Here is a 27826-nt window from a genome sequence, read left to right as displayed (position 1 = left end):
AGGGTGAACAGGAGATTACTCAAAATTACATACGAGCCCGTATATATTGTAGAAAAATTTGCTCAAAATTGTACACGGGACTGCAAATATCACATATCGTATTTTTGAATATACTTTTTGGTTTCTGCAACACGAGTGAGTATTTTAGAAAACCCCCCAAATATATTTAACGCAATTGATAAATTTCCGATAAATGATCACACATTTAATATGAAATTTTTTGGGTGATGGTCAAAAATATCTCTTTTTTTAGAAGTTATAACAAGAATACCACTTTTATGTGAATGTGTATCACCAGAATCAAATGGGTGATGAGAATTATGTGAATGCGTGTCTCTTTTTTAATTTTTTTCAACTTTTTTTATACAAATTACCCATTTTTTAAATACATATTAGTAATAACCAATTGTAATCGCGTGTTAGACGGATATTTTCGACCAAAATTTTAAAAAGAAGTATTTTTGTCGAAAACTAAAAGAGGTATTTTTTTCAAAACTTTTTGATATTATAGCTGGTGGAAGGAAGATGTTAAAAAAACTCAAGCAAACCCCTCTGAGCACCCCAATCAATCAAGATTAACAATGGTGGTGGTGGCAGCTGGTACCACTACTTTCGCCAAGGAGATGGCCATCCGTAAACGCATTTCCAATATGTATTTTACCTTTTTACCCCTCCTCTCTCTATCTATACATACTTACAAACTTTTCTGTTCAATTAGGGCTAATCGCCAAACTGTTTTGATCCGATTCTTAATTGTTTTAATTAATACTGCTACTAATTTAGCTGAGATTAATTCCAGGAACATAGTTGTTTAATCGCTAAACTGTTTTAAATTACGAGAAATTTAAATATTCACGAACACATTTAGCTAGGACTCGAACTCTCGACCTTTGGTAGTTAGGTAGGGCGAAGAGAGTAGATAGAAACATTTACTCTTGTGTATTATTTTAGTGTATCTCGAATGTGATGGACTTGGAACTAGAACGAAGAGTGTAAATAAAGACATTTGGTTTTGTGTATTCTAGCTGGATTATAAATTCGTATTTTTAGATTTGTGAACTTACCTTATAGTGTATCACAAATTGGATGGACTTGGAGCCGCTTTGTTATGTATAGTAACTTATCTCACTGTAGTCTTTGTAGCGAAGATGATTATTATTGAGGCTTGTTTTACTAAGCATGGTTTAATGCCCGTGGATTTTGATTTTCGCTCTTCATATGTTAAGTGTTGATTACTAATTTGTTCATTTATTGTTTATGATTTATAGATTCAATAAACGAGAAGATGATTTTCCTTCGTTAAGAGAGTATAACGATTACTTGGAGGAGGTGGAGGACATGAGTAAGTTTTCTACTCGGTTGAGTTTCTCTATTGGTGTCTTTTATATATAGAGAACTTTGATATTACCTCCTTCAGACTACGGCTTAAGCATATATTTTTGGTTGTATATTATTTTGCATTACTCTTGTTCAACATTGTGATGTTTTTTTTATGATCACACGTTTCGTTTGCAGTTGTAAACATGGTTGAAGGAATAGATGTTCCTGCCATTGAAGCTAGGATTACTCAATACCAGAGAGAAAATTCCGAACAAATAATGAATGCCCAAGCTCGCAAGGTTCCTCAAACATACATGTTTTTAGTTTTTTTTCGTGAATCATTGAGTTTGAATAATTTGAATAACTTCCAATGTTTTTTTATGACTGGAATTGTTGTTTTGATGCCAAGTAGGCAGAAGAATATGCAGCAGCATTGGCAGCAAGCAGAGGGCAGCCTGTTCATAGCGAAGTAGATGCGGTGAGTCTTCTGATGAGTGGTAGTTTCTTGCATCATATGGTATCATGCTACGCTCACATCCATATTTCTCCTTGATCTTAATTGAGACTGGTGTAGCAATACACTGTTTGTTATACTCTCTATATACATGAACTCTTACATGTTTGTCCTATGTCAAATAATTGAGTTGTAACTTGTAACTGATCTAAATTACCTTTAATCTGCCACATATGTGGACACTCTTATCAGTTATAAGTGATGAGCGCCTTCCTTCCCAATACCTTTGCATTTCTACTCATATGTACCATTAGTCAATACAAGAAAGAACTAAAACCCGATGCATTTCTTTTTTAACATATGTGAGTTGTGAAATAATCATTTGCTTTAGAGCTGCATTAGTACACTTGTTACATTCCAGGAGAGAATATACTGGTAGGGGTTTGCAACCTTCCATTTGGATATACAGCGCAAAGCCAACTTGTATTAGTAATTAAGGAGCTGAGCGAGAAAAGGGTAGATGTAGACAGTTACGAGTTGTCACATGGTGCACTACATTCATACAACTTTAGGCATGTATTAGACCATTAATGATAAATTTGCAGGATGAAAATATCACGAGTCAGTGATTTTTACCAGATTTGTTGCACTTCCATGTCAAACATGTCAACTGTTACTTTTTATCCCCAAGGGGTTTATGTTATATCCTCGATTTCTCTTAGACTGCTGGTCAGAGCTCTCAAGCTACAAGTGGTGCGGGTGGGCATTATGTTCCTGCAGTTGCTGGCGGTACCATAGCACAGCCAATCCCAATTGGACCGGGACATGAGATGCTGGGTTATCAGTTTGACGATGAAGAAATGATGAAACTTAAAGCAAAAAATGGTGGAAAAGCTGGAGGGTGGAGCATAGAATTAAGCAAGAAAAGGGCACTTGAAGAAGCCTTTGGAAGCATTTGGATTTGAGTCTTAGGTAGCGAACTACTATTATTAGTTAAAACCTTTTATTTTCACATTTCAACATTGTAATGAGTGTAAAGAAAACCTTTCTTCTTCCTGGCGGACTATTGGAATCGTCCTTTATCCTGTCAACAGGACTCTGATTTTGGAGTAACAGGCAGGCGATGTATTTTGTGGTGTACCATCTCTTAATCAGAAGTAAAATTTTGAAGCAAGATAATAATTGTTAACTAATATTATCAAGTTGGCAAGGTTGACTAGCTATGTTTTCTGAATTACTAACGAAATAACTTTTAAATTACATGATTGGAGGCACGGCGTAAATTTTCAGCTTCTAAAGTTATCTTCTGGTGTTTGTTAATCACATCAGCCTATGCCAAAAATTCTAACAAACTATTTCCGTTTCTGAGCATCATCAAGCAACTAATGCAAGATTCCTAACACTGTTGTCTCTTTAAGTTTACGAGTTTGGTATGAAGTTGCTATTTGCAGGGGAGGGATGCAGAGGATTTTCTGAGCTGCATTTATTTTATTTGTGGCCTCTAGGAAGTTGTACCTCTATAGCTCATAGTGACATGGCCGAGAGTCCAGCTGACACAAATAGGGGACATAAATTGGAAGTTCTGCATTCCTTCAATACTGCTCCTTTGCTATACATGAGCACCAACATCTTTTTCAGGCCTTCAGTATGTTCAACTCAAATGTGTATAGACAACAGGTATGTTAGTTTTAAATTTTCTCTATATGCTGATATAAACTGGTTCTCCCAACTTTTGCAGTATGCCTCATGGAAGTAGTCATCCCCGAGAAGTTGTCCTAAGATGTCATATCAATCTCTTGCTAACTACTAGTGGTGCCATACTATAGGCATGCATACATTTTATTCCTTGCTGTAATTGACCTTTTCTTTACTTGAGTTTGGAGGACAGTAGTCCGAAACCTATTAGCATGCTTAACCTAGTACATAACCAAACCTTATTGTTGCAATAAGATTGACCTAATTGGTGTTACTTTGAGATATAAAAGCCTAATCTTCCCATATGATAACAATGATCTTACCTCCTGTAGGTAATCTTGGTCTTGCAAACTTATAACCTCAAACGAACAGGGGAAATGGACTTTTAAACAACTGTATAACGTAATACAAGTATATAAGACAGATAACATATATTACAGGTATATATCACAAAGAATGAAAGAAATAGATAGATGGTGCAAGATATTGGTTGAGGTCAATTATTGCGTACAGGGATACAATATAGCATTTTAGAACATCTACATAAAGCTTATTTTCTACATCAACCGTTTATTTGATCTTCCAAGGTCAACAAATTATTGAACAGTTTCCTCAACTAGGAAACCAGGATACTGAGGAGGAAATCTTAGCAACTGTAATTTTACTGCCTTGAGTTCCTCAACCCACAAACTGTAGCTTGAATTTTTTGCCAAAACATCTATTGACACCTCTTTTCTCTCCACCATTCCATTTGCATACTTTTCAAATTTCTCAACATTCTGCCAGAGGAGAGCGCTTTGCATGGGATCATTCTCAGCAAGTCTAAGATCATCAAGCCACTCTCTTGCTTCCTCTACCTTGGCCCAAAAGCATGTATCTTGTGTAAGGCTTGCAAATTTGCTTCTCTTGATATTTTTTTCTTCATGAGGTACCTTTCTATCTTCCCACCACCTATCAAAGATCTCGTATCTTCTCTCTCTACCATGCTTTATATAATGCCCCTTCGTCCGGTGCATTCCTTTTCCATAATATTCTGCAATGTCTAATGGCTCGACAAGGAGTTTATAGAACTGAGACGCATTAACCCATTTTGCGCTCTTGTGGAAATTATGGGGTAATTGATTATTTTCTAACATTTCAATTACTGCCTTCCAAAACCGGGCAAGCTTTATGCGGTTCATGTTGACCTTGAAGCCACACTTTGAGGCACCTCTCCGCTTAAATGAATCATAATAGCCCATTTGTTCATCAGAAGCATCACAGGATGCTTTGTACCACTCTATTTGAGCTCGTAGTGGATTAATTTTAGATAAACCAATAGCTAGATTAGCACTGTTGAGGTTTGGAGTTCTGCCCATTCTCTTTGCCATCTTTAGGCAGTCTTTTGCTACTGCATAGACAGGTTCCTGTAACAAGCAAAACACAAAGATATTAATATCATATATGTATATTTATCCACAACCATTTACATGTTTCCTGACTAGTATGCAAGACAGAAGATGAGATAAACTTCGGTTAAGATGTTTACATGACTAATGCTTATTCCTGAGGACTGCAAGGCCATAGCAAGCCCAGCATCGTAGTTTGATTGATCAGGTACTTCACCAAGTTCCGAATAGCTTCTCCTTTTCAGGAATTGGGATGAAATGTTCTCAACATAACCAGTATAGTTCATATGATCCTCATGAACAGAACTTACTGTAGCTGTCGAAAACAACACATGTAGCAACTTGGTGACAGCTATATCATTGTCCATGCATATGGCTCCTTCATCGCTACAAAACATATAGTTCCCAAATGGTGAAAATGCTGATTTCAGTTCTGCATCCCCTTTTTCCAAATTTTCTGCTACTGCATTATTATGAACTAGTACAAACTTTAGTAGTTGTGAATTCTGAGTTCCAAATAAAGTCTGTTCACTGCAGGACAACTCCTCAAGCTTCATGGAGGAATTCCAGAACTGCAGGAGGCAATGAAGGTGAGTAGTCACTTGATCTAATGGAGCAAACAGGAGTCGAGGAACAATGTCATGCTTTCCTATCACATGAATGAAGTTCCCAGCCCACCGTTCTTGGAGGATGGCCCGAGAGAGAGATTTGTTTCCGAGCATTGGTGACCCAAATGTGATGCAAAGCACAGAAATGGATGCAGATATGGAGTGAAGATAAGAGAGGAGCCAAAGAGCTGTAAGAGATGCAATTGCACCTCCAAAGGAGTGGCCTGTAAGTACTAATGATTTCCTTTCCTTCAATATATCTAGCATCTGCCATTAGAAACAGGAACGAGCTTTAGTAATCAGATTTTCTACGAAATCATTTTTTTTAGATCTGTTACATTTTTTTATTTGAAATGATCACATTGGTTTATTAGGGGAGGGCTATACAAATTTTAACTGCAGATCATTTTTAGGTACGGAATGAAAAGAAAATATTTAGCCAAGGGTTTTGCATGGGTTTTGTATCATTCGAGAGTGCATAATATATTTACACAGCCTGTCACGTGTCACGTGGGTTTTTTTATCTTAGAGTCTTGTGAAATGCAATATTGAGGATACTTTTAGCGGAGGCGGTTTACAAATCATTTTTAGGTACGGGATGAAAAGAAAAATTATAATTCGAAGAAGTGGTGATCAAATAAAAATCTATAGATATCTGCGAATGGAGTAGCTCATGCTTTAGCTAAAGCCGCTCATCTTCCGGGAGTGGATTGACGTTGCTCCGGAATTTCTCTCCGATGTATTGATTATTGATTCAATTTAATGTAAGCAAGATGTATTGATTATTGATTCAATTTAATGTAAGCAAGTACGTTTATCTCAAAAAAAAGAATCTGTAGATATACCCATTTTTTCCACACCAAGAAAAGGACTTGTCTGATGTATTATTCTTTATCTCTTTTGTTATACCAAATAATTATATTTTGCTTAATATTTCTGTAAATTTTTATTATTTTATCACTATTTTAGATGAATATCTTTATCTATGACTTGCCAGTTGTCAGGGACCCTTGGACCGTTGCCTAACAAATATGAATTTGTATTTTGCTTCTACAACTACTTGGACACTTGACCTCTGTATATTTCTTAATTCATTTTTATCACGTTTTCGTATTATAATACAAATAAATATATATAAACCCATTGAAAGAGATAGGCTTGATAATGATACAATGATATGAAATAGCACACTGCGTTAGATAATAAACGCCACGGTTGTTTATACTTTTATATACACATTTTAATTGTACATTTCAACAATAATGATAATAAAAAGTAATATCTGAAAACAACTTAAATACTAAATCATAAAAAACGCGTTATTAGCCTTAGTTGTGAACAGTGCAAAACTGCGAAATGTGATAGTGAATATCTTGTTCGATTATGGCAACAACCGATGGCGGAACCAGAATTTTAAAAGAATTTAAGTTTAAATCTCAAACACTTTGGTTTATTTCTTGATAATGGTCAGAGTATTTTAGTGGTCTAATAGTACGATATAGCTAAGAAATCTGCAAAATGTGATAGTGAATATCTTGTTCGACTATGGCGACAACTGATGGCGGAATCAGAATTTTAAAAGAATTTAAGTTTAAATCTCAAACACTTCGGTTTATTTCTTAATATCGTGGTCAAAATATTTTTGTGGTCTAATAGTACGATATAGCTTAAAATCTGCAAAATGTGATAGTGAATATCTTGTTCAACTATATGATGGCGTAACCAGGATTTTAAAAATTTTAACTCTAGACTGCAACCAATTTGGTTTATTTCTTGATATCGTGGTCAGAGTGTTCTAGTGGTATAATAGTACTATATGAACAACTAGCTTATTCTTACTCCCGAGTTTTAAAAAGAACGGAAATCAAGTGGATGGTAAGTAAAATAATTTCATTTTCGTTGCTAATCATGCTCCCGAATTTATAAAAGGAGCGAAAGCAAGTGATAATGAATATAAATTTTATATACTTTACCTTCATTTTGGAATGAAGTTACTTTACCTCCCAGTCACTTACTTCCTTTCATAATAAAAACTCGGGAGCAAGGTTTTAGTGCAAAGTTGATTAACTAGAAGATAATAATTATACTAACCTGTTTTTGGAAGGTGGAGTTGTTATACATGCACATAAACTGATGCAAAAACCCTGAATGAACCATAACAGCTTCATCTTCTTGTCTCTCAAATGCAGAAAACATTTCTCTGTTTCTATTCATCTTATCGATCAACGGAACCAAATTTCCGCAAACCGTGTCCAAACCAGGCATGCTACCACCACCGGAGAACGCAATATGGATTGCATCTCCGACACAATCCGTAACCAAACCATCAGGCGTTGATTTGGCTCGTTGGCAGAGTTTCCAGGTTTGTTCCAGCAGTGGCGTCGAGGCCACAAAATTCGCCAGCATTTCACTGATTTCGAAACTGTAAAGAAATGAGTGAGACGTAGAATAAGTACTAGTACTATATTAGAAATGTTTAGTCAATAGAGAAAAATACATGGAAATTTTGCAGGACTGGACTAGTTAGATAACTTACGAAGAAGCTTCATGTTCCATTGATGCTTTGTTTGAATATTGCAAGTCTCAAGTGTGAACAATTTGTTTATATTTTATACAAATATAATTATGATTAAGTGATGGTTAATGAAGTGAGTTATAAAAATCAGAGTGACTAAAAAGTCAAGGTCAATGAATTGTTAAATGGTATAGTTGCCAAACTTGATTTGAGTTGGGTCTTTAGTGAAGTACTTTGGGTTGCGTTTTAGACCCGGTCTAGTGAAATGGTCGCCTTTGAGTCGTATACATGGATCCACTACTCGAGTATGAGCTTCCTCGTTGAACTGTGTTCCATTGTCGGTGACTAGGATGCGGGGAATTCATGGATTACGTAACTCGTAAAATCCAATTCAATTTAATCCTAATATGAATTGTTTAGATCGAGCCGTTTAAATTTATGAATTATTATTTTTTATTTAATCCGTTTATAATGGCATTGGTCAGGTTGTACCGATTTAAAATCCTAAACTAATTCTAAACTAATCTGATTTAATTAAGTCCCGCTCATCTGAAATATATTACACTGTGACCCATTTTAATTCCATTACATTCCTAACAAAAAATCTACAAAAATATTTATATGTTTATAATTTTAGTATACAACTTGTAATTTTAGCCGTGTCAATCACGATTCTCACCTTGCAAATGCTTATACTTTACTTGAAGTTAAAAGGAAACCTGACTAATAAAGTCAAGCTAAATAATATACATAGATGTTCGAAAATATTTAAAAAATCAAATCTGAAATATTGTGAATAATTATCAAATACAATAGTTATAAATTATGTTATTTTGTTTCAGACCCGTGAGAATGCTTTATCATGTTCCTGACATAATTTTGATTATATAATTATATTCGCATGAGTTCATATAACACAGTTAGTGCTTTATTTATTTCTCCAATATTAATAAAGTTTTGGGCATGCTGCTGCCTTTATTAATAATATTTACAATGCGAGCTTATGACTTATAACATGATAAGTTCATCCCAAATGCACACCTTTGATAAAAAAAAATATAAAAAAATATGCTTGCAATTCGATCAACCCAACCATAACCAACTCAACTCGTTACACAATTATTAGGGTTGGATTTAATTATTTTTTTTGAGATTGATGGTTTAATATATTTGTAACTCGTACTAAATGGTTTGGTTCGTTAAAATAGTTAAACCGGTCCAAATCAACCCATGTGCAGCCTTATGAGCTACGATACGAAAGAAGGTTAAATAACAATTTTTTTGATAGAAATTAATAAAAATAATAAGTATTAAAAGATTTTGGCTAATTTTAAAATACCCCATACGCTAATTGGATAAGTACCTAACTGACAATTGAGTATCGTAAAAATATATTATATTGAATATCTTATTTTAAAACCGGATATCTCAAAATAAAATTTTAAAATAGCCAACCGACGAATGTGTAACTCGCATACAATTAAACACCCACCTTTAGGTATAAATAACTATCTACCTTAAAAAAGGATAATTTGTTAATATTTCTAAAAAAATAGTATTTGTTCAAGATTAATGAAAATCAAACTCCGAATCTTGAAAAAATAAGGGTAAACTCTTTTCATTTGAAATGTCCCTCAACTCGTAAGCTTGGATTATTTTTAATTATCTTTTTTCGAACCAAAACATATTAAATTCGTTATTTTCGATATACCCGTTTTTTTTTGGAAAGATTTTAATTTACTCGTTAAAATATAACCAAATTCGTTCAAAAACGCATTTACCAATGATTATATTATTATTTTTTTCTATAATAGTTCCATTTACAAATTAGGGAAACTATATTTTACACAACGATAAATGTCGAAGTTATTATTTTATTTTTATTAATAAAATTGGCACAAATATATTTAGTCATCACATATCGAATCAAGACAGCTGAACTGATTTGACGTACACTAATTATTCATAATCTAGACAGAAGAAGTCCAGTGAGCCCCCCAGACCACCACCACTTACCGCGTTATTTACATTCCTTTCAAGCAACGGTGACCATTGCTTTGCCAATGGAGTACAAAAGACTTCGAAAGAGTATGTTCTGCTAGCAAGGACGGCCTAATTCAGTCGTCGCGATCATAACTGTATGTCAAGGAACCAGTTACTCTAAAACCTGAAGGTGTTAGAAGAATGACCATTTCCAGTATCTTATATTATTCCAACATCAGATCGTGGTGAACGAGAACATAACATGAGCAATAAAAGTACTATAACTTCAGGCGAGTACGTAGCACCTGGAGACTGGAGTTGGAGTTATACTTTGCAATGCATAACCGCTAATGGAGTCGTTAATTATCTGACTATATATAAGTTATCCATACATATACATGATCGTTGTGCATAATTTGATTCGTAGATTATTATTACGAGTGGTCAGCTTTGATAATGATTCGTTTAAGAAAGACGGGCAATTTCATAAACGGATCCTTTTCCCATCACCTTCTGGGACGCTTGCATCAGTTGTAATACCCGTTGCTGAAGGAATTGTTTGTCCATGTGCCTGAATCGATTTGAATTATCTTATAAGTTCTAAAATAAGGAAAATGATGAATAAAGTAAAAGACGAGAAATGAAACATATAGTTTATAGGTAATTAGTAACTGAAAGATAAGTTAGGGGGAGCTGCTCGAGAATACTTTAGGGATAAATATTTGCCACTCCTTTATTCGTTTTCTTTCTTGTCAGATTACTTGTGACATCTACATATTCTAGAAATGGTAAACCTAGTAATGAAGCTTCTTAGAAAGAGAGCATACCTTGTTCTCATCTGGAACAACTGCATATCTATCAGATGGCGAGACTGAAATTTTCCCTGCTAAAGAAAATAATTGAAGTTATCAATATGTTTCATTGTGACTCACTCTTTCAAATTATAAGTAAACAAGGAAACCATATATAAGTATGTGATACCTATTGATGGATCAATGTTTGAGGACTCTATCAGTTGCCCGTTCGACCCATCCACACTTAAAGCCTCTATGATTTTTGGAGTGTTTCTGCGATTCTCGAGAAAAAAAACATCAGTTCATAATTTAATATCTCAATGAAGAGCCAGAAAATCATTACCATATAGACTCTAGAAGTAAATATTAAAACAGGTTCTGCTTACTGCAAAGTAAGGAGGAATAAAACAACTAAATTCAGTTGGTAAATGTTCAACATTAATGCTTTTGTTGCAAAGTCTTGCTCCCTTCGTCCCTAATCTATTGATATAGGTTCTTATAGGATGTTTTTTCTTGGTCGATGTCATGAAACATATTGGATGAACAGATTCACAACCAACTGATTTTCCTAGTCCAGCAACTTTCTTACTAAAAGGGCTTATGATAAATCACTGTGTACACTATAATAATCTGTATATAGACTTTCCTTCAGCTGTTCGTGTAAAATGCAGTAATGGCATGGATAACAAATTTTTGCACTAAACTGTATGCTTACTCATGTTTTTATAAGAGAATTAAACTTAGGAGGGATGGTGAAAGCCCTAAACAATTTAAAGGTAAGTTGGATAAAAACATTAGAGACAGGACTCTTCATTGATAACTTAATATAACTGACAAATGCGAAAAGAATATTAAAGAGACCCATGCTCCACAATATATTCTCATTATTTGTTGGCATGAAAGAAATCTACTTCTCCCAGAGTGATACTCATTAAAAAGAAACTAGCATTACTATCCCCTAGGCATTTTATAGGCAGAAAATCAAAACATGAAAAACTAATGTACTGCTACATTTTTCAGAAGTAAGAACATTAGTACCTGTCTATTGATTCCCTGTGTCCCAGCTGTCCATTAGTACCTCTTCCCCACGAAAATATGTTTTGTTTATCAGTGACAGCAAGCGTGTGCCTCCACCCACATGAGATCTGAACTACTTTCTGCCAGTGAAAAATTGGAAAAGTAAAACATGTAACTACGTTGAAAGGAGAGTGAAATGATAACTTCTATTAGCAGAAAAACTAACATTTGAAACAAATACTAAAAGAAAAAAGATGCAGGACAAGGGCATGCCTGCTCATGTGGAAAATTAACAGGCATCGGAGAGCAATGATCCAGATTGTCACCACATCCAACTTGTCCGAACTGTATATGGAAATCATCCATGTATATTTAGTTATAATGCAAATAAACCATTATTAGAAGTGATCAAGCATGCTTATGTATAGAGCTATATGATAATATTAGGTTTTGCTAACGAGTGTTTTTTGCAGAGTAAAACCTAAACAATAGAAACGCGTAGCTATAGCCTATAATACCTTGATACATACTGCAATTTTATAATAATTGCTATCAGTTCCCACTCCCCCACATTTTCTCCAAATTAAAAGAATCTTATGAGGGTTTTTTAGAAGTAAAAGAGATAACAAAACTCGCATCAATACACAGAATAAAAAAAATAGTATATTCATTAACTTATATCATATATCCATAATCACATTAATTTTACACTTTGAATATTACAAAGTTAATTCAGAGCTCGGAAGGCAAAACTACAAAAGCAAAGATGCCTAATTTTGTAAATCCCAGGGTCACATAAAAGTTCCCTGTCACAATTTATAACCTCTAAACATACCATCATCGTCGTTGTATGTCATAGGGGCACAAAACTTGTATAAATGTCATCATTAGAGAAATAGTTTAGTATACTGTGTAAAAAATAAGGTTGGTGAACCCAGCGTTCCTAGTGAGATCTGCTTATGTTCAAAAGGGAAGAGGCAAAAAAATAGTAGTTGATAGAGTCGTTATCAACCCAGTTGTTGGTTGCTTAAGTAAGCGAGTATAACACTTTATGAATTTCTTGCTTTGACAAATTTTGCTTCAGACTTGATACAAAGTCATACTGATGGAAATTCTCTACTACGACGGCACAAACAAAGAAGAGCTCTTTAGAAGAAAATACAATAACTTTGTATGAAGTTCAATGCAAACCACAGAACTAAATTCAAGTTTAATTTCAGCACAGAGCTTTTGTACACGCACGAAAAGAAAAGAGTGGGTTAGAAACCTTATTCCATCCCCAGCCATAGAGTTTTCCAGTTGATGTCACTGCCATGGTGTGTCTCCAACCGCCTGATATCTGGATCAAGTTCATCAAAGACACTCACATTAGTTAGGAGATACAAAAATATACAATCTCTCCTTCAAAAGCATACAGCAAGAAACAGATAACTGACTGGAAAATGCATAGAGCGGCACTGCATTGCATACACTTAACTAGCGGACGGAATACTGACATACTACCTTCGCATAATTTCTATGACCATCTTCACAATAGGGTTCATTGTGCAGAAATCAGGATCTAGAGGACCAGCAAATTTAGTAAGATATTAAGCCAGCGCTTCAACAAAGGCACCGTAGCGTACACTATGTTTTGATCCCTAATACCTAATGTCTTACATATTAATTTTTTCCAAAGGGCAAACTTAAGAGAAGTAAAAGATATTGACTCCTAATTACCTAATAATAGAAGTCCTGCTAAACAAGTACAGTGTTGATTGTATAAGAGTCTATCATTTTGTCAAGCCTTTTCAAATCATACTTTGAACATAGTTGTAATACATACACCATTACTATAGGATATAGAAGTAAATGATGAATAAGTTCATACATCAAAAGTCTTTTTGATATGAAATGGATTTACTTCACCTTACAATTTAATAATTTTACCCTGGTAGAAATTATTAACGTCAAAATATAGCTGCTTCGGATAAATATACTTTCCATGAATTACTTTTCTTAAAAAACAAGAAAAAAAATACTACTTTTGTGATTTTCATATAATTTGGCAAAAACCAGATGACAGACTCAATCTCAAATAGGAAGTTACATGTATTACATACAAGAAGCTTATGGAGTTTATCAGCAACTCTGGCTTTGCTACTCTACATGATAAGACTGTCAAAATCACACACAGGGTTGCATAACAATGGCATGGGAAATCAAATTCTAATCTTGGAGGCATGACACGCTTACTTCATACCATTGTTATCACCAGGAAAGTGTAACACCCCAGTCCCACATCGAGGAGATTTGGGACTTCTGTTTAGTTTATAAGGCAAAGTACTACTACTATGTGCACCAACAAATCATGATCTTTTGGGGGCCTGTGGTGGGCTTGTCGTAACCCAAGTTGGTTGCACTCGGGACAGTATGCTTTGACTTATTTCGGACTCGGAATCAGGACTTGACCCGATTTTCAAAAAAGACTCGGGATTTGACTCGGGTTGTCACACAAAGTATTTTTTACTGTCTAAAACACTGGATACTTGACTTTCCAAGGGGAAACATCAATAAAATTAAACATGATCAAAAAGTTGTCAAAAAAAAACATGATCAAAAAGTTTACCATATTGTAATTTAACACTGGATACTTAATGTCAAAAAAAAACATGATCAAAAAGTTTACCATATTGTAATTTAAAAGTTCAGCACAAGTGATGACTAGACGATGCTCAGAACTATGTAAGGCATATTTTAGCAGTGGCAATATGTCCTTGTGAATTATAACAATCAATCATAACAGAACAAAGAAGAAGCCGAGAAGATAGTTTAATCTGTGCAGAGTCTACTATACTACCTGGGAAATAACTTAGTTTAATCTGTGCAGAGTCTACTATACTACCTGGGAAATAACTTCTGTGCGCAAGGCATCAAGCTTATGAGGGATGAGGTGGTCTTCAAAATCCCCATGCCCTAGTTGACCATATTTGCTCCATCCATAAGTGTATAAACCACCAGAGGAGGACACGGATATTGTATGCCGCCATCCACATGCAATGAGAACCATCTTATCATCCTGCCACAATCAGACATTTGGAGTTGAATATTGAAAGTACATAAACATAGGTTTCATGCATAATCTAAGATCTCTATATGCTGGTTTGACGCTTCTTGAGCACAAACTCGACCTTTAATGATTTGGTAGAGTTCAATTGGGCTTAAGTCAAGTTCGAGCCTTTACATGGATAATTATCTATTATTCTATTGAGTCGATTTTTGCCTTGAGGACTCACAGGTATAGAGTTCAGGTAGATTTTGAACATGCAAAATACAGGAGCTCAGCTAGAAGCTTCAAAGAAAGAAGCTTGGCTAAGCATCAGAGTGGTTCTAGCCTTAAACTTTAATTTTATGTTGAAGCTAGAGTTTGAAACAGCTTTGATCGAATGAGGCAAGTTTGACTACGTTTACAACCATAGACCTTCTGTTCTATAAGCAGATATCATCATGTATTGTGAAGAATGTCCGATTTGTACTACATGTTCTTATTGTGTTTCAGATTCTTCATCGTCATAGAATGATTCAACCTTGAGCAGCCAGTAATTCATGGATAATCGCCAGCAAGTTCCAATATTTTAGTCATATTACAAAATCACTAGATGATCATCTTCTGTGTTTAGAACATCACAATCCTACCCCGTAAAATAGCACATAAGATATAAGATGATAACAGCATCGAAAACTCTTGATCTAAAGGGAAAGATTGAAAAGGAAAAGAAGGGGAACTTGCTACGCAGCAGTTTGTAACATAATAAACATTAAACAGTCAGATAGTAATATCCAAGTAAAGAATTGTAAAAACAAGTGTGTGACCAGCAAGTACACTGTAGAAGGCATTAGGCATTTAAGACTCATTTTAGAAAACAGTAGATAAAAGGAATTGAAGAAGTTTAAGTGTATGACAAACTATATAAATAACTTAATTGAACTAACATACATCGACTGTTGCAACTTTTTCAGGTACTAAGCGATCATTCCGGTCACCTAATCCCAAATTCCCATATCGTCCCCATCCCCAACCATAAAGTTCACCATCTTCTGTAATAGCACCTGTATGTTCAGCACCAGCAGCAACCATTTTGACAGCTATTCCCTACACAGCAATTATAAGTTAATAAAGCTTATGACATTTAACCTATTTTCAATATTATTCCTTCAAAAAGAAAAGATATAAGCATAACAGTATGTCTGCAAATTTCCAACACAATGCTAAAAGTGAACAACAGATGCAACTTATATATACCAGTCAGAATGTAGGGGCTATATATATATTGTTAATGTTGCAGAATATACATATTGTACTTGTAAATGTATGAGATTTGCATGATTTTATTGAAATAATGATATTTGTGTAACATGTTTTGCAAGATAACACGTTTTACAAGATATTTCATTTGCAGAACATAGATAGACTCCGAGGACTCCAATAAAAGGTGGACTCCATAGAACTTTACTTTATATATATATATATATATATATATATATATATATATATATATATATATATATATATATATCTTGCCTCGATAAATCATGAAAAAAGTAGATTAACGACAACTTGTATAAATTCTGAATTACTAACTACATATTACTCGACCTAGCTATTATATAGCCATGCATACCTGGAAAGCTTGAACTTTTTGGGGCACAAGAGAATCCTCCATGGTGCCTAGACCTAGCTGACCATTTTGATTTCGTCCCCAGCTACAATGGATGAAAGAGATGAATAAAGCAAAGATAGAAAATGAAAAACATAAAGTTAAGTGTGGAAATCAAGCAAAATTGGTATATGAAAAAGAAATAAATAGAAACTGAACATGCGATGTAACGGTGGCTTACTCTCTCTTCGGAATTAAGCCTCTAATACAAGATAATACTAGGGACAGGTTTTGCCTTGCAGTGCAAAACTGCTACTCACATCATACCAGTATTACATTTGACTTTACAAGATGATTAGAAAGTGCATACTTTAGAGCAAATTTACATACCAATTTTTAAATTTTGAAAAGGTCCTCAAAGCTAACAGTTGGGTTAGTCGTTTATTTAAGAAAATAGATTTGTGTATAAATGTTGTGCATAAACCATTTAGGTTCCATGTTGTCTTTTCAAACTCAAAAGTAATGATTTTCTAGCCAATATCTAAAAGGGGAAAAACTGCCAAGCCCCTGATAGAGGTTTCAAAGCCTCTTGAAGATGCACGTATACAAACAGAGAAAAAGATGTGCAATAGACACACAGTATACCAAGAGCATTAGTAAGATAAAAAAAAGGAGCAATACTCAATATTCAACATAAATATGATTTTTCAATACAAACAATGCGCATATAACGAACCTATGCACCTCGCCTTCCATGGACACTGCCAAACAATGGCTATCCCCACAAGCAATCTGCTTTATAGGCATACCATGTAATGCTTTTATTGGCTGAGGAATAAATACATCAGTAGAGTTCCCATGCCCAAGTCTCCCAAAATCACCCCTAAAAATTCCAAAGACCATATGTTAAAGTGAGTATTAAATGACTGCCAAGATTGACACCAAAAGAAATTACATATACAGTTGTCCGACACGCAGAACATACCATCCCCAACTGTACACTTGCTTACTAGACTCAGAATAAGCAGTCGAGTGATCAGCTCCACAGCTCACAGATACTATATCCTGACCATCTAAAGCAGTCACTTGAGTAGGAGAAACTCGATCTTCAGCATCCCCGTGGCCCAGTTGTCCATCCTCCCCTCGGCCCCATGAGCACACAACATTTCCAGCTGTAAATTCAGTTTTCCATGATGCTAGAAATTACTACCAATGCAATATAGATATTAATGCGCATAAATGTAAAGAGTGACCAGCTAATGTACTATGCTCATCCCCAATAATTCTTCCTTCCCGTCTCATTCTGTTGTTCGGTCTTAAACATTTCTGAACACAATTATATTCACCAAACCGAATTTATATATAATAAAATAATACTCCGTAGTCCAAACCCTAAAACCCAATACTGAAATTAGCTCTCTAATATGAATGCCAGAAGCTTAAGATTGCGAAACAATTTGCAACCTCTAGCATACACTATGGATCTTTGTCCTATACATCACCACCAATCAAAGAACTAATATTAGAAATAATCAGACCATATTTTGCCAAACAAATTTTTGCAATTTTTAATTTTTTTGCTAAATAAATTTGTGCAATTACTACCATAAGTAACATAAACACTCACCTAAAGCTCTCCCTACTAGAATTCAAGATAAAGCAAGCTCTTTCTGACCACAAATTATATAAACACTACAAAAGAGTACTTCCCAGTAAAATTTCAAGGCATTCCCAAATATCACAACATCGAAATATCCCACAATTTGCACTTAAAAATAGAAAAAAAATAAAAACTACCCACAAACACATCCACGGAGAGAGAGAGGGGGAGAGAGGGAGAGAGGGAGGGAGAGAGAGAGAGAGGGAGAGGGAGAGGGAGAGGGAGAGAGAGAGAGAGAGAGAGAGAGAGAGAGAGAGAGAGAGAGAGAGAGAGAGAGAGAGAGAGAGAGAGAGAGAGATTACCAAGGAGAGCAACAGAGTGACTAGCACCAGCAGAAATCATAACAACTTTATGACCAACATTTTCTTGAACACCAACCCCTTCCATCTACAAAACCCAACAGCAAAAACCAAGAAAAGATTGAAAAAAACAAAAAACAAGAACTTGAAAGTTCTTTGTTTTAGAGTTTCTGGACCCTGAAAGTTAAAGATACATTTATAGTGATAGAGATGTCACATGGGGTTTTCAGCTAAACATTGTTCTAGTACTAATACACACTCTCTCCCTAGATATATCAAAGATTGAAAGGTACATAAATGTGCACTGACAAAAAGAAAATAAAGTCAAAGAAAAAGATAAATTAGGTGAGCAAAGATATGAGTACACAGTAATTTCTTGAACTGTATAATAGAGTTAAGACAACAAGTCTTGCCTATGATCATGTCATTTTTCACTTATGTTTTTTGTCCTCTTAAATGGATTATATGTACTTGATATATGCACACAACACAACTCGTGTTAATCAAGATTATGGACTATAGGGGCTTGTATATATATACATATGCAGTTGCGTCATAAGTTTGTAGCATCTACTCGTCAACAAATATATACTAACAAACTACTACTTGGTTGAAATAGGATGACAGCGTTGTGTGGTGAACTGGCTGTTTAGTATTTACTATGTCGGCAGGAAAAATATATTTCCCCGTTTCGAGTCGAATATGTGATATATTGTACATAAATTTATCTTTCTTTGTTAGTTTTGGAATTATCACTATAGAGAGACATATGGAAAATTATAGTTTCATAAATTGTGTCTATCCGAAATTGTATAATTGCATCTATTGTCGGTTAATTGAAATAGTTGGGTCACAGCAGGGGATTGTATAATTACATCTACTCTCGATTGATTAAAAACAATTTTATAATTGCATCTACTGTTTATTGATTAAAACAGTCGGGCTGCAACAAGAGGAAAGAACGTTATTTTTCAACGTTTGTTCAATTTCGATTGTATTTGTAAATTCTGTATCACTGTTATTTAATGAATTGATTTCCCTTTTCGAAAAAAATAAAAAAAGGATAAAAAAAATTGGATTACAAATACCAATAATAATTTCATTTTCTTGACCTAATTGTTAAAATCAAATTTAAGGCACTTCTGGTGTATCATGAAAGCAGGGTGACAGTGTATCTGTTGGCACTGTTGCATGTAGGCCCAAAAAGATGAATTATTCAAATTGACCCACATGCTTTCAATCATATCTCCTTAATTTTCAATTGGGCTAGGCCTACTTAACTCTTCAGGTAAAATGTCAAACGGGCCTGACCTTAGTCCAACAATAATGTCCAAAATTTGTGGGGGCTGCCTGATGTTTTGCTTCAGGGCCCAATTGTGTCCTGAACTCCCTCAGTATAATATTTTTTGTTTTTTGTGATTTTGAATTTAAATAAAAATAAAGGGAATTGATAAAGAAGATTAATGACATGTAAATTATAAAATTATTCATGACAAACATAAAGTAAATTAATTTAAATATTGATTAAATACGGGTATATGTGTAATTAAAATATGTCAAAAATAAAAGTCGGGGTTTAAATAATAAAGAGTTATTTGCAAAATTCATCCCCTGATTTGGCCGAAATGCGTTTTTTACCTATATTTTAAATAACTGCGCTTTGCATTCCCTAACTATTTTTGGCGCGACAAATTGCACCATTTTCGCTAATTTTGTTAAAATTCTCAGGGGTATTTTTGGAAATTAAAATATTTAATTATAATTATATTATTATTTAATTTTTTTGACCCTTTAAATGATACTTTTCAAAAAAAATTAAAGAACGGAAGTTGCAGAGAACGAAAAAATCTTTTCAAAACAATAACATTAAAAAATTATCAAAAATTTTACGAAGCCGAAATTAAATTAGATCTATACTTAATGAATTTATTAAAAAGAATTATAAAAAAATATATTTCAGTTTTGAAACTTTTTATTTCAGGAAGATCTTTTCATTCCCTGTTACTTTTGTTCTTCAATTTTTTTCGGAATGTACCGTTTAGAGGGTCAAAAACCTTAAATAAAGATCTAAAAATAATAAATATTTTAATTTTCTAAAATACCCCTGAAAAATTTAACAAAATTAACGAAAAGAGTGCAATTTATCGCGCCAAAAATAGTTAGGGGATGCAAAGTACAGTTATTTAAATTATAGGTAAAAAACGCATTTCGACCAAATCAGAGGAATACATTTTGCAAATAACTCAATAATAAACAATAAAGATTAGTGCTAATTATCCCGAATCCATCACAAAATCTTTTATGAATGACGTGTTGTGATATTCGTCACGTTTTAATTTGTGGGCATATATGCACGGTATCACATCTCATTTATCAGAAATTTTATCAAATAGGCATGTCACATCACATATCAGCATTTGGGAACAGTTTCAACAACTGTTTTAGGACCCTTGTATTTTTCTTAGCTAAAATATTACAAAGCATTTGTTAGTTAAAATTAGTCGAATTTATAAGCTGTTGTACACTCATGGTGTTGGTCTGTTAGAATGATCAAGTAAACTTCAGAAACAGTATTGATTGCGTAATAGATGGGTTGGAGATGATTTCGAAGCCAATTTTTTATGCTAAAATGTACTCCCTCCGTCATTTTCATTTCTTTACATTTTTCTTTTTGATATATATCCCATCTATTTTTTTACATTTCAAAACTTACCAAAAATAGTCAATGGGTCTCACCATTTTCCCACTTTTCCTCCCTTCTCACACTACTTTTACCCCATTATCTTTCTTTTATACATTAAAAATCAATGAGTCCCACCACTTCACACACTTTTCTTTCTCTTTTTCACTACTTTATACATATTTATTAAATTCCGTGTCTAATCCTTTTGATAAGAAATCAAAACGGAGGGAGGGAGCAGTACTTTGCGGTGTTCCAAATATAGCAACCAGGAAAGATGAATTGCAAAAATTTACATGTATCCTCTCAGAAGGCTTGTTAACTATTCTAACAAGGTGCGAATTAGGTTTTTTTGCTGACAGGTGCATCCGTTGAAGATGCTCTTGTCTATTTCTAAAATTCTAAACAGTTAAACACAACATAGAGCAAAAATAAACAAGGGTTTGCTTAGAAATGTTTGTAATATGGAAATCTTAGGGTTCGTAACTTTAAAATCTTCTAAAGTTAACAGGTACATTTTTAAAATAGCGGACAAGTTTGAGAACAGGTCGATCGTCTGCCAAAGAAATGAATCATTCGGATGGCTTCGTAGATTATAAATAACCCCTCTCTGCACTAGGTATTCCTCAAGAATTACAAAATCTTTATAGTCCAATCATCTGTGATCCGTACACCAGGCTTGCGGATTGTTGGTACAGATGAGCTCCGTCCTGGTCGAAGCATTAGGGGCCCATCTTCTACTTCAGCCTTCTGATTCGAAGGTTCAACGAGGGCACCTTTATGTCCAGTTGAGTGTCCAAGAAGTATAATCCTCTCAACAGTACAATCTGTGACAGATTGACTTTTTCCGAGAGTAGAAGGTGCAATGTTCAAAGATGTGAGCTTTCCATTTGAGAATACAAACCGGCGATGGATGTAAGCTCCTTGCTCAAATGCAAAGCTCTTGCCATCATCAACATAAAGCTCGCCTTCAGCTTCACGAGAGCTATTAAGAGCTATCACCTAAGGATCAGATACATAGATTTAGTAAAATAACAAAGACAGTATTTGATTCTCAGCAATGTAGCTCCCTATAATCTGAACAATCTCAAGCAAAAGTAAATCTCCATCCAAACTCAAAATGTCACTCCATAATCCAAATAAACAATTTAAATACTTATTAGCCAGGTGCAGTCATTTATAGATATAATTTAATTATGCATATACAGATTTCAAGTCATTATTAACCGTGAAGACACGTGACTGAAAGTTTCACGAAAAAAAAGAAAGATAAAATTAGCCATTCTGCTGCGAACAATAGTGGAAAACCTGCTTAATTACTTACATCATTTTTTCCATCTATAGTACGAACTGTGAGATTAGTGCATGCACTTCATCCTTATGCCCCCACCCCCAAGTCATTGTTTTTAGCATGGCCTGTTTATAGTATACGCGACAAACACTTTTACCTAGTACAACTACCTTGTCTTCGAAGAAGTTGAGCAGATGCAATTTTTTTTAAAGTATCACGTCACCCTCACCATCATAAGTTGATTCAAATTATTTATACATATTAAATAAAGCGAAAACACACACTTGAGAATCAAAGACGTACTAAAGTATATGGGTCATTTTCCATTTGTTTGGAGCTTCTACGGAAACGATCTTTCCTCGGAATGATAGTTCCAGCCCGCTGGAAAGCAGGGATGGCCTCTTCTGATACCTCTAGCTTGTGAGTAACTCCTCCCGTGTATGCTGTTCCAGTTCTCAGATCATACCATGATTGTCCTCCCGGTAAATATACTGATACATGTTTAGCACCCTGCTTAACAATATGATGCATTCAGTTTGCTGCAAACTAGGTTTTCAGAAAACATAACCCGTAAAATTATAAAAGAAGAAAGGGACCCAAAGAGTCCTGGGATGCAGGTTGAGATACTAAGAAATTACCTCAGTATAGATTCCTTGGACTAAAATACTATTGCCAACCATGAAAGCTTCATCAGTGCCAAAGGTACCTTCATCGGAAGGAAATTCCATCCAAAGAGGCCGAACTACAGGGGTTCCACTCACATTTGCCTCTCGGAACAATGTGTAGAAATAAGGAAGTAACATGTACCGAATATGTATGGCTTCTCTGATTAGCTCAGTCTTGCGCTCTCTGTGGTCAGTGTGAACTAAAGTATCAACAATCTTTTACAGATATATGCAATGGATATTCTAAACATAAAATTTTTAGACACATGCACATGCTTAATCAGTCAAGTACGGCGATCCTTTTGTCACCCTACCAAACGAAACAAGATATACATTTAGAAATTATATTTATTCTTTTTGGACAAAAGGATGACTCTGGTATCACGAGAGAGAAATTTCTGATATTTATAACATTTTTACCAAAGATGACTATATACACTTAATTAGCCATTTCCATATAATAATTTAAAAGTATATAATATAAATCATGTATTGACTCCTCACTCGAGTTTCTATAACAGTCCACATTGTATGAAACACAAAACAGATAACTAACTCATTATTATTCTGGAATACCTGAATAAGACTCAATTAGTTCACATAAACTTTCGACAGTCGGCCTGACAAAAAAAAAAGCTTTCGAGAGTCGACAATCCACCTATATTAGAGCTAAATATTAAAATATTTTTGCACTAACATAAATTTGTTACCAGGCGTCTTCAAATACAGTATATTAAAGCTCCTTAATGAAGGAGATCATTTGGTTTTCAAAGTACTATTAATTTAATATTTTGAGACTAAAACCATAATTTGGTAACTTGACAGATTAAAACATTACAAAAATAAATTGCTGCATATACTCTACAACATCTCAAACATGAATATTACATGTTTAAAATGGCATAGCTTTGACAACAGCCTCTCTGTAGAAGCTGCAGTGTACTAGCTTTATATTTACTAAATAATTCAAATATTTTTCTTTTGTAATTTTTAGGTATTGGAGCACTAGATAAACTTCTTAGTTCTAAAGATTGTTTATGTCAGATACACGGTAACAGTTTCCAGCAACATACTTTGGCTATCAATATAAATAATATTTAAAATGTAAAGAAGATCATACCCAAATAACCAGGGTTCTCGTCTCTTGGTGTCATGATGTGCATGGGCCCTAAAAAAGGGATAGTAGGCACCTACTTGATACCAACGAAGTAATAACTCAGGCTCAGGATTTCCAAAGAAGCCACCAACATCAGCGCCTGTGATATGCATTTATAGGAAGAGAGATATAATGAGTTTGGATGAATAGCTTTAAGTCATAAACCCTGACAGAACAGACTACTAACCTGAGAATGAAAGTCCAGTAAGACCAAGTGTTAAAATCATTGGAACCGAGACTCTTAGCTGCTCCCATTCTGCTGTGTTATCTCCTGTCCAAACTGCACCATACCTCTGGCTTCCAGGGAAAAATGCCCTTGACAAAACAAACGGCCTGTCATTGCCATTTTCTCGTTTTACAAGTCCCCCAGATGTAGCCATGTGAAAGTAGTAACCATAGGCATTATGCAATTCTCGGTGTTCAACATTTCCATAGTGCAAAGCATCTCGAGGCATTGAGATCTGATTACATTGAAAAATTAAAAATGTAAAACTTATGTAGAGAATCAATGCGTATAATATAATCTAAATTCTTCTGGTGGTGAAACACAATCTTGTATTTCAGATGAGACACTCATGCTGAACCATTATTAAATCATGGTCATATTCTGTCATCTGTTTAAAGCTGTTCTAAGTATTAAAAAAAAAGATACTACAGAAAAAATCATTAATATGCTGCATTGATATAATAACCAATGCACGTGGCTTTAAAAGACCGCAAAGCCGCCCACTGAAACAAGCATAAGATTGTAGGGGGGGGGGCTAAATACAATTACTAAAAAAACCTCAGTAATTACTTCACAAAAAGAAATACACTTTGTTATCCACTTATCATTTTAATGTTAGAATTGACACAACCTCAACTTTTGAGACATGGAATTGTTCTCATGTCAATCTGCTGTTTCTCCTTTTACTGCTCTTATATAATACTGTAACTGCCTTTGATATGATGCTCAAAACTAGTAAACAATACCTCATGCATATATAATACTCCTACAGACTGCATCAACTTGACAACTTCCACAGCATATATGTACTGTATATTCTATTTTGGTGGGTTTACAGACTTACAGATAAGTAGGTAGATCACAGAGGACGGGTTGATTAGATCGAGGACACGGGGGATGGGATTGTACCAAAGAACATGCAAAACAGGTGATAAATTACTAAAAAACGGTATCTATTTCCCTTCGCAAGCTACAATATGCACGGAGAATAGTGGCAATTTCATACTTATGCAGAGGACACACACCCATTATATTAAACAAAACAGCATACCTCAGGACCATTAAACACAGAAGGTTCATTCATATCGTTCCAGATGTACAAGGAAGGAGTTGAACCGACGTATTCCTGGTATGAGAACTTCTCACCCCACCATGACCTGATCTCAGGATTCACCATATCAATGTAAGATGAGGAGCCAGGCCAGCACCAACCATCATAATCATTACCATTTGAATCCTTAACATAATACCCTTTCTCGGTAGCTTCCTTATGAATGTGATATGAATTGTCCCTCTTTATGTGAGGATCTACGATGGTAACCATTTTCCTACCCTTTGCAGCCAAACTTTTCTGCATATTTTCTGGATTAGGGAAAAGCACCCTATCCCACGTAAAGTACTTCTTTCCATCCGTGTGCTCGATATCAAGCCATAAGACATCATAGGGAATATCATGTTCATCAAACTTGGAATCTACATTTTGAACATCTTCCTCGTCCCTATAATTCCACCTACACTGATGATAACCCGTAGCAAAAAGCTGTGGCAATGCCGGTGTTCCAGTCACACTCGTATACTGCCTAACAACATCTTTAGGTCCAGGACCGACAAAAAAGAACGCATCAACAATCCCCGCCTCACTCATCCAAAACGTATCAATCCTACTCTGACCCGAAGGAAGCGCAATCGACGACTCTGCATCCCACCCTTCTTTAAGAACATCAATCTGCATTTCCGCAGCATTCAACCAAAAAAACCCAGAAGTCCCCCTATTCCCATGCCCAAGCATAAACGGAATCGACCCATAAAGCCCAAACGGCGACTCATGTAAATACTCAAACACATCCAAATTAAACAACCTATACGGCTCCGAATCCTCAACACCAGGACCCCTAGTAGGCTTCAATGCAAGACTAGTAGCATGTTCCGGAATCCCATAAACAAAACTAACATCATAAAACGACACATCAAAACTTATCGATTGAGGTCCAAACGGCCTCCTATCCGTATGCCCTTTCCACCTTTCCTCCCAATCCTCCCCTTCTTTCTTCTCCCTCAATTGCTCGAAATCAAACAACCCATGTGAATTCAAACTCAATACATTCCTCCCATCTTTCCCCCTCACCAAAATCTCAAAAGGGTCATTTCGTAAAACAACCACATTTTCACCATCCAAATAAACAACATTCTCCCCACCCTTTTCATCCGCACTCTCTAACCAAAGCTTCTTATCGAAAAACTCCGGTTCGATCACATCAGGCACCTCAAATCTCTTCTTAACAGGATCCAAACTAGGATCTTCATCAATCTTTAACCTCAATATACCATCAGAATAAACAGATAAGCTCAAAACCAAAGGCTTATTAGAAAGTTCCAACCTTTTTTCATTTTCTTGATTTTCTTGATTTTCTTGATTTTCTTGAATTTCCTCTTGATTTTCTTGATTTTTGGGCACCAACAGGGCCTTTAGATCTCCATCACTGATCGAAACATGGGTTGCAATCAAATTACAAGAACTGGGTTTTCGAGATCGAGCTCTTTTACAAAATGGGGTCTGATTACAATTCCTAAATTCCTCTTTTTTCCAAGAAAACACAGTGGTGAAATGAGGAACTATAAGTAAAAGAAGAATAAGATATAGATACAAATTGTGTGTGTATTTCATCATGGTGTGGTTTGGGAAGTTGTAATCATAATCAATATAGTTGATTAGTTGAAATTTTAGTGATGAAGAAGTAAAACCCTAGAAATATGGGAGAGAAATCTATGAAGTTGTAGTGTTAGGTTTGTAGTGTGTGAAGTAGCCAATAGTCTTTCTTGTTATTTTTTCTTTTGTTTTTTTTCACTAGCCAATAGTCAATAGATTTGGGTTTTGACAAGTTTTAGCATATTTTGCATAATCTTATGTTCATAATTGCTTTCAGTTTTTTTATATAGAATTAACTTTGCGTACTTGAAATGCGACAAAAATGTTTTCAGATGACGAACACATTTGAAATGCGACAAAAATGTTCTCAGACGATGACAAAATATTTATGATATAATGTATTTTTATGTGTGAGACTCCTAAAAATAGAGAAGACTTCATCATATCTGAAATGCGATAAAATGTTATCACATTACGGAAATTTTCTTATATGTAAGACTTATACAAGTAGAAGATTCATTTCATTTAAGAGATAATCATCAATAATACTAATAATACTATTGCAACTCATTAACTTATTTTTTGGGGACTTTTTGAAAGTTTTTAAGGACTCTTGATACATTTTTTTTCGAACTACTAAATATAAACTTGTAACCCTCTGCTTAAAGAATTTAAAACAATTTAACGGAAGAAGATTTTATTTTACTTATCATACAACAAGTCGTTTTATGTTTATTTGATGGTTTGGTGAGTGCCATGCCTACTCCATGGTATAAATTTCAAGAAATTTC

General features: G+C 34.7%; 4 protein-coding genes across 5 annotated transcripts; 1 reads left to right on the top strand and 3 right to left on the bottom strand.

Annotated features, from left to right (window-relative positions):
• Positions 1–494: 494 nt before the first annotated feature.
• Positions 495–2865, top strand: LOC141697083 (uncharacterized). The gene is made up of 5 exons (XM_074501293.1): positions 495–652; positions 1269–1342; positions 1516–1619; positions 1733–1798; positions 2497–2865. The coding sequence occupies exons 1-5, from the start codon at positions 582–584 to the stop codon at positions 2737–2739; spliced, it is 558 nt and encodes a 185-aa protein (XP_074357394.1). The 5' UTR covers positions 495–581; the 3' UTR covers positions 2740–2865.
• Positions 2866–3926: 1061 nt separating this feature from the next.
• On the bottom strand, positions 3927–8150 carry LOC141697082 (lipase-like PAD4). The gene is made up of 4 exons (XM_074501292.1): positions 8002–8150; positions 7557–7887; positions 4998–5732; positions 3927–4875 (listed from the first exon to the last, which is right to left on the bottom strand). Exons 1-4 carry the CDS (start codon positions 8019–8021, stop codon positions 4066–4068), a joined length of 1896 nt encoding a protein of 631 aa, XP_074357393.1. The 5' UTR covers positions 8022–8150; the 3' UTR covers positions 3927–4065.
• A 2166-nt stretch (positions 8151–10316) lies between these two features.
• LOC141697475 (ultraviolet-B receptor UVR8) lies at positions 10317–18792 on the bottom strand. Of its 2 annotated transcripts, none has more exons than XM_074501880.1 (12): positions 18374–18792; positions 17397–17583; positions 17148–17294; positions 16436–16517; positions 15751–15906; positions 14659–14832; positions 13042–13113; positions 12048–12119; positions 11796–11914; positions 10945–11030; positions 10791–10849; positions 10317–10534 (listed from the first exon to the last, which is right to left on the bottom strand). In XM_074501880.1, the coding sequence occupies exons 1-12, from the start codon at positions 18456–18458 to the stop codon at positions 10448–10450; spliced, it is 1326 nt and encodes a 441-aa protein (XP_074357981.1). In that variant the 5' UTR covers positions 18459–18792; the 3' UTR covers positions 10317–10447. The 2 variants fall into 2 exon arrangements, with proteins under 2 accessions (XP_074357981.1, XP_074357982.1); XM_074501881.1 differs by having other exon boundaries at positions 10791–10846; positions 18374–18788.
• Positions 18793–21473: 2681 nt separating this feature from the next.
• Positions 21474–27203, bottom strand: LOC141698309 (putative glucan 1,3-alpha-glucosidase). The gene is made up of 6 exons (XM_074502978.1): positions 25440–27203; positions 24350–24623; positions 24127–24262; positions 22980–23190; positions 22645–22851; positions 21474–22052 (listed from the first exon to the last, which is right to left on the bottom strand). The coding sequence occupies exons 1-6, from the start codon at positions 27054–27056 to the stop codon at positions 21684–21686; spliced, it is 2814 nt and encodes a 937-aa protein (XP_074359079.1). The 5' UTR covers positions 27057–27203; the 3' UTR covers positions 21474–21683.
• Between the last annotated feature and the right edge of the window lie 623 nt (positions 27204–27826).

This window comes from Apium graveolens, chromosome 11 (genome assembly GCF_009905375.1).
Source record: "Apium graveolens cultivar Ventura chromosome 11, ASM990537v1, whole genome shotgun sequence".
Taxonomy (NCBI): Eukaryota; Viridiplantae; Streptophyta; class Magnoliopsida; order Apiales; family Apiaceae; genus Apium; species Apium graveolens.
Note: the sequence above shows the minus strand (reverse complement) of the source record. Positions and strands in the feature narration are given on the sequence as shown.

Excerpts from the sequence above, each read along its gene's own strand:
- LOC141697083 (XM_074501293.1), top strand. The coding sequence starts at position 582 with ATGGTGGTGGTGGCAGCTGGTACCACTACTTTCGCCAAGGAGATGGCC. Across the intron at positions 653-1,268 it reads CGTAAACGCATTTCCAATAT|ATTCAATAAACGAGAAGATG; the intron begins GTATTTTACCTT and ends TATGATTTATAG. Across the intron at positions 1,799-2,496 it reads TTCATAGCGAAGTAGATGCG|ACTGCTGGTCAGAGCTCTCA; the intron begins GTGAGTCTTCTG and ends GATTTCTCTTAG.
- LOC141697082 (XM_074501292.1), bottom strand. The coding sequence starts at position 8,021 with ATGGAACATGAAGCTTCTTC. Across the intron at positions 5,733-7,556 it reads ACTCCACCTTCCAAAAACAG|ATGCTAGATATATTGAAGGA; the intron begins GTTAGTATAATT and ends TTCTAATGGCAG. Across the intron at positions 4,876-4,997 it reads CAGGAATAAGCATTAGTCAT|GAACCTGTCTATGCAGTAGC; the intron begins GTAAACATCTTA and ends TGCTTGTTACAG.
- LOC141697475 (XM_074501880.1), bottom strand. The coding sequence starts at position 18,458 with ATGGAAGGGGTTGGTGTTCAAGAAAATGTTGGTCATAAAGTTGTTATG. Across the intron at positions 15,907-16,435 it reads AAAAAGTTCAAGCTTTCCAG|GGAATAGCTGTCAAAATGGT; the intron begins GTATGCATGGCT and ends ATTGCTGTGTAG. Across the intron at positions 10,535-10,790 it reads TTGTTCCAGATGAGAACAAG|GCACATGGACAAACAATTCC; the intron begins GTATGCTCTCTT and ends AAATCGATTCAG.
- LOC141698309 (XM_074502978.1), bottom strand. The coding sequence starts at position 27,056 with ATGATGAAATACACACACAATTTGTATCTATATCTTATTCTTCTTTTA. Across the intron at positions 23,191-24,126 it reads CGAGAACCCTGGTTATTTGG|AGAGCGCAAGACTGAGCTAA; the intron begins GTATGATCTTCT and ends CACTGACCACAG. Across the intron at positions 22,053-22,644 it reads AAAATGACCCATATACTTTA|GTGATAGCTCTTAATAGCTC; the intron begins GTACGTCTTTGA and ends TCTGATCCTTAG.